Source organism: Fragaria vesca, unplaced genomic scaffold, assembly GCF_000184155.1.
Source record: "Fragaria vesca subsp. vesca unplaced genomic scaffold, FraVesHawaii_1.0 scf0513033, whole genome shotgun sequence".
NCBI classification, from domain to species: domain Eukaryota; kingdom Viridiplantae; phylum Streptophyta; class Magnoliopsida; order Rosales; family Rosaceae; genus Fragaria; species Fragaria vesca.
In genome coordinates, this window is record NW_004443429.1 from 6085 (window position 1) to 12784 (window position 6700).

At 42.5% G+C, this 6700-nt stretch overlaps 1 protein-coding gene across 1 annotated transcript; it reads right to left on the bottom strand.

The window, feature by feature from the left end:
* Window positions 1-390: 390 nt before the first annotated feature.
* Window positions 391-1098, bottom strand: LOC101302802. The gene has a single exon (XM_004309694.1). The coding sequence runs from the start codon at window positions 1096-1098 to the stop codon at window positions 391-393; it is 708 nt and encodes a 235-aa protein (XP_004309742.1).
* Window positions 1099-6700: the final 5602 nt, after the last annotated feature.

Consider the following 6700-nt stretch of genomic DNA (forward strand, 5'->3'; position numbering starts at 1 on the left):
AGGCGTGGGAGGATTCAAGTCAGTTACTTCTTTACTCGTGCTCAAATATCTGAACCAGTGCTGGTTAAGCCTCTCCAAAATCCACTCACCAAACCTCCCTAGGGGTTTCAGATTATGCTCCTCAGTCCCATCAAATGCCTCAGCATCCCACCGCCATTCGTGATCCTCGGGAAGATGTCTACGAGATCCCAAGAAACAAATTTTGTCGGCGTGGTGACTAGAATTGACGTCATCTATGCATACTGGGCAAGCCTTGTACCCCTTAGTTTGTTGGCCATACAACATCCAGTAAGCTGGAAAATCACTGATTGTCCAAATAACAGCTGCTTTCATCATGAATGAAGTTTGACCATGCCTGTCAAAAGTAGGGAGTCCATTTTCCCATAACTCCTATAGCTCGTCAATTAATGGTCTCATGTACACATCCAAGCACTTTCTTGGAGAACACGGCCCTGGAACCATAAGCGTAAGAAAATTGTACTCCTTCCTCATACACATGTTGGGAGGTAGATTGTACGGAAATTCTGTCACAAGCCAAATGCTGTAAGACAAATTCATGTTTCCTATAGGATTGAATCCGTCTGTTGCAAGTCCGAGTCTGACATTTCGACAGTCTCCAGCAAATTCGGGAAAAGAACGGTCAAAGTGCTGCCAAGCCTCCCCGTCTGCGGGGTGTGTGAGATTATCCAGATCTATCCTCTCCTCTCCCTGGTGCCTTGCCTGGTGCCATCTCATATGCTTGGCCGTATGTGAAGACATGTACATACGTTGCTGACGAGGACAAAACGAGAAGTAACGAAGAACCTTCCTAGGAATGGGCTTTTTCTGGTTAGATGAAGTGGAAGCTTCATACCTTGGCTGGTAGCAGTGTGGGCACTCAACTTCATCCTTGTTGTCTTTGTAATACAAGATGCAGTTATTAATGCAAGCGTCTATCTTTTGGTGATCAAGATAGAGGCCAGCCAACATCCTTGTTACCTGGTCGAAATTTTTTGGACAACTGTTACCTTTGGGGAGCACTTTCTTCATAAGTGCAATATCATCATCAAAATATGTCTTAGTCTTTCCCTGCTTGTTTTTTATCTGCATTTGCGCCATGGCGATACCCAACACAGTATGCTCATTACCAGGATACAATGGGGTTTGTACTTCCCGTACAAGTCTGTTATACTTATCATAATCACTGTTGTAGTCAACGTGAGAGACATTAGGGAAGGTGTCAGGGGCGTTGTCATAAACAACATTTTGCTGATATCCTGAGGCGGCGAACTAGAAGGCATCGTTTAAGAGGTTCATCACAGCAGGGTCCCCGTAACTAGCATTGGAAGATCCTGCCTGCTAATTATGTTGTGCTTGAATTTCTGCAAGTGTAGGCATTTGAACTGGATTTTCGCCGTGCCATGTCCATGTGGTATAACTAGGACAAATACTGTTTAGTGCCAGGTGAGAATACATGTCTTCATATGTTTAGTGCCAGGTGAGGGAGGCTAGTGACGAGGTGATGAGTGCTATAGTGAGGGAGGCATGGCCGGACACGCAGGAGGAAGAGATGTCCGAAGCCATGTCCCGGATCGACACTTCGGATCCGAGGGTTGGGGCAAGGATCATGGGCACAGCCTTCCCACCGCGAGGAAACAACTTCTACTACCGGGGTCTAGGAAAGAATGGCGAGGGGGTCCAGAAGACCACTCCAGGATTTCAACGAAAGGTAGCCTCAACCAGCAGCAGGACGACTCAGCTAGAGTCGGAAGTTGAGAGACTACGGGAACAGCAAGCTCCTCAGGTTGATGATTATGCCGCCCAGATCGCCGCGCAGACAGCCTATACTATCGCGGTATATGCCACCCAACAGGCCCAGCAGCAGCAGATGTTCCAGTACTTGCATAAGTTTACAGCTGCCCAGCTTCAGGGACTTCCGGCTCCGCCCATGCCTACGCCTATACCGCTACCTCAGCCGCCGCAACCTCCTCCGCAGCAGCCCCCAGAATCAGATATTGATTTAGACGATCTAGATTTTGTATAGTTGATCAATTATATAGTTTTATGTGCTTGTTGTTGGTTATATGAAATTCTTTTGGTGTATTTTGCAACTTGCTTGGAATGGTAATTTAGAAATTTCGGGTTTTTTTTTTACTGGAATGGACTTATAGCCGACGAAACATGTAAAATATTCGTCGGCTATAATATTTTTAATTTTTTTTATAAGGTTTAGCCGACGAATTACGGCATGTTTCGTCGGCTAAACGCCGACGAAACATACCATATTTCGTCGGCTATAGTTATTTTTTAAATTGTTTATTACATACTTTAGCCGATAAATATCTTAAATGTTTCGTCGGCTAAAGTCTCAGAATACGGTCGACGAAATATTTAAGATATTCGTCGGCTTAATTCTGGGACAATAGCCGACGACGTCTTTTTCGTCGGCTAAATTCTGGGACAATAGCCGACGACGTCTTCTAGTTTCGTCGGCTAAAGTCATCGCCGATGACTCTTTCCCGACGAAACCATAGCCGACGAAGGCTCATCGGCTAAGATCTTAGCCGACGAATTTAGCTAACAAGTCGACGAAACTTTTTCGTCGGCTAAAATGCTTGTCCTGGTAGTGAAAAACTGACAATCATCTTGGAGGCAGTGGCATCATACGATACTTGGATTTAACATGTCTTCTTTGAACTTCCAAGTTCTGTAAACGATATTAACTTACTTGGATGTTCTCCTTTGTTCAATGAAGCGTGTCATGGTGAAACTCCTCAGGTTTTTTACTAGGTGTGTAATAGACATTACAACAAATGTTATTACCTAGTTGATGGCATATACCTTAAATGGGGTTCATTTGTACGTGCAAGCAATTCGAAACTCGAGGTCGCCACAAACACAACACTTCACAAAGATGCAAGAAACGTACAAAAAAGATGTGAGCAAGCATTTGGTATTCTCCAAGCTTGCTGGCAGTCATTAGAGAACCAGCTCGTGGGTGGAGTAAGGAGAATCTTCAATACATCATGATGACATGCATTATACAATATGATTGTTGAAGATGAACATGATGAAGATGCAGCAGGACCATTTGATCTGAATGATATCCCAACCAAACCAAGGAAGGCAGAGCATATTGTGACGTAGACTGGGCTCGATGCAAGGACACTCGAAGATCAACAACTGGCCATTGTATTTTTCTTGGTCATGCTCCTATCTAATGGAAAACGAAGAAACAAAGTACTGACACGACCCACCCCAAATTTCACCCTGAAACCCGGAGTAAGTCGTGCGGGGACCACCTCCAAGGAAAATTTACTGAAAAGATTGAGAAAATCTCCCTTGCAGATGGACAACCCTAACTCGAAAATTCCAAAATTTCACTCTTAATTCAACACTTCCAAACATCACATAATATACAATAATCCTAAAGTATTCAGAGCTACTAAACACAAACGGAAGTAAGAAAACACGAGCAGGTTGAACAGGTAACCTACTGATGAAACTGGCAGAAATGCGGGTGACTATGCCTCGCCTCCTACTAGATCCAACCCGAACTCTGCAGACTGGGCAATTTAAAACGAAAGGCCCAGGGGAAAACATTTAATAACGTTAGAGTGAGTGGACAAAAATAAAATAAAGGAAATAATTCTTTATGCTTTCCCAATTTTTACTTTTCCATAGAAAAGAAAATATGCTGCATGCGACAGCTCAAAACGCTCAACACGAAAACTGGAATTTCATGACTGGCACCGGCCAGTCTCCAACGCTCAATAAAATACAGCCTCTCAGGCTAAAATAAAATATGTATGTATTACACTCGTCATATCCCTTGTATGAATTTTCTTGAAACAACTAAAACAAATAGCAAATTCACACAAGGCTAAGGCTACAACGCTTGCGTCTAACGCTCACGTTGCACCATAATGGCATTTTACCTCATTATGGTGGAAAAGACGGTGTATAAATATACGTGCATATCCCCTATATAATATATTTTATACAAGGCTACAACGATTGCGTCTAACGCTCACGTTGCACCATAATGGAATTTTACCTCAATATGGTGGAAAAGCACGTATAGCTAGCTAGCATTCTCTCATATACATATTATTCTCATAATCATCCACATATGGATATATATATATATATATACTCACCGAAATTCTCAATTTCGGTTATTCTCCAACAACATAAATTATTTCGTATGCACATTATTTAAAACAAAAAGTCCACTCACAAATTAGGCCTAAGCCTGATGTAGATCTGGGGCCTCGTCAGCTCGAGCCTCCTCACGACCTGTTCCAAATATAATATTAAGTTCCCAGCCGAAATTCCAATATTTAATCAAAATAGGCAAAATTACCCGAGAGCCATAAATACGCTCATCATTGCCTAACTTCGATAATCTTAAATTGGAACAATCCGAACTTAAATATCATACTCAACAGTCATAAATACAACCTCTCCAAAATACGACTTAAATCCTACGGCCGGATTCTACATTAATTAACCGCCAAAAATACTAACTTCGGAAATCCTATCCAAAACTCATCCAAAAATTCCATAACTCACTTCAATAAACTCCCCCTTAATATTCCAAATTTAACAACATTAAAAATCTCCCAACCGGCGGCGGCTCCGCCGGCAACGGCGGCCGGAGGCCAATTCCGGCGACCTCCAAAACCTATGAAATTTTAACAGCATCTTCCTCTCATCATGCTCTACAACTTTCATAACTAGCACAAATACCAATTCCAAGCCTAACTAGGGCAATCGACTAAAAACATCAAAAACACCATAAAACTTCCACCTCAAATTTCTCCTTACCTAGCTCAAGAGGGAGTGAGTCCTTTTAGGGCAAGGCTGCTGGGTTGGAGGGCTACAAAACCGTACCAAGCTTGCCCGGATTGGTGGCCGGAGGAGAGAGTTCCGGCGAAATGCTTCCCGGCGTTTCCGGCGGGTTAGAAGCTCGGGGGCTAGGCCGGGGAGGGAGAGGAGGAGATGGGGGTCCGAACTGGGGTGGAGCGGCGGCCGGTGGCTAGCCGGACGGCGGCAGACGGCGGCTGGACGATCCGGCAGGAGGAAGAGCACGGGAGAGAGGAGGAAGGGAAAAGAGAGAAGAAGAGAAAGAGAGAAAATGGGTTGGGCCTCCCAACCGGTCCAATTCATATATCAACCCACTCCAAAATAAAACACCCCGAAAAAAATAAATACCCGAATTAAAAATTACATTTTACTAGCTAAAATTTACCATTTTTACCGTCGTCGTATTTTCCTCATACGAATAATCCTCCGCACATAATCGTCCCCGAAACCCCTCTAGGGACCAATTTAACTATTTACTCAATGATCGAGACGGTAAAATACTTATTATAATCACGCTAGTAAATAAGGTAAAAATATAAGGGTCGGGATGTGACAAAGTACAGTCTCACGTTCAAGCGTAGAAGCTGAGTATCGTTCAATGGCCACTACGTGTTGTGAAATTAAGTGGCTGCAATACATATTGAGGGATTTGAACGTTAAACAGGTGCAACCGATTAGATTGTTCTGCAATAATCAGGCACCAATACACATTGCCTCAAACCCTATGTTCCATGAACGAACCAAACATATAGAAATTGACTGTCATGTTGTACGTGAAAAAGTGCAAAGGGGATTGGTCAAAACAGAACACATACGGACCAAGGAGCAACCAACAAACATATTCACAAAACCATTGAGTTCGAACCAGTTCTCCACATTACTGGGCAAGTTAGGAGGAGTGATCAACATACACTCCAACTTGAGAGGGAGTATTGAAGGAAATTAATCCCAAGTAATCGGGATTGTGATTATGTGATATTCTGTAGTTAGCTGTATAGGCTATTTACCATTCTTGGTCCTACAATTGTGGATCGAACCTGTATGCAGAATGCATATATATGTTGTACATTGCTATTATGAAAAACAAGTACAATTTTCTTCCATTATCAATCTCTTTAAAAGAATATCAAAACTATCCTTTTTATTGTGCATTTTATTTCTAGCTTCTAATTTACAATTCCAGCCTTTACTTCTACATTTTTCTACCAACATATGTTCATTCCTATTAAAAAGCCTCTTCGGAGCACCACCAAAGACTCTCCAGAGCAAATCCCAAAACTATTCATGAGCCTCTCAGGAGCAAAAGACCCGCCAAACCCGTTGTTACGATTCGCAGTGACAAATATCCCCAATCTTGATATTTAGCTCTGCTTAGGGGTTGAGTAAGATATTGGTATTCGCCTAATTACCGATAAATCCTAAAAGTTTTCTTAGGTCTGAAGAAGAATCTTGCAATAGGTATGTTCTCGTCTACTCACGACCGTTTGAAGAGAAGATAGAAGACGCGCGAATACATTCAAGACAACACCAATCACTTACTTAAGGTGTTGTCAAGCCATCTAGAAGCAGATCGTTTGAGTGACCTCAAAACCACCTCAAACTGTTAATATAGAAAGACATTATTGCCCTTAATACAAGTATCACATGCGTCAAGCACGGCATGCGTCGTCGCCCGTGCTTGACGCATCAGCTTTCTAACAGAGTCTTGACGGAAGTTAGACGGATGCATCACGTGAATATTAAAATATAAACTGAGGTATCATATCGGTAGTTTTTTGACTTTGAATATTAACTTGACCTTAACACCAAGTGTGGACACCGATACATAATTTTTCTCTCCATTTATATATAT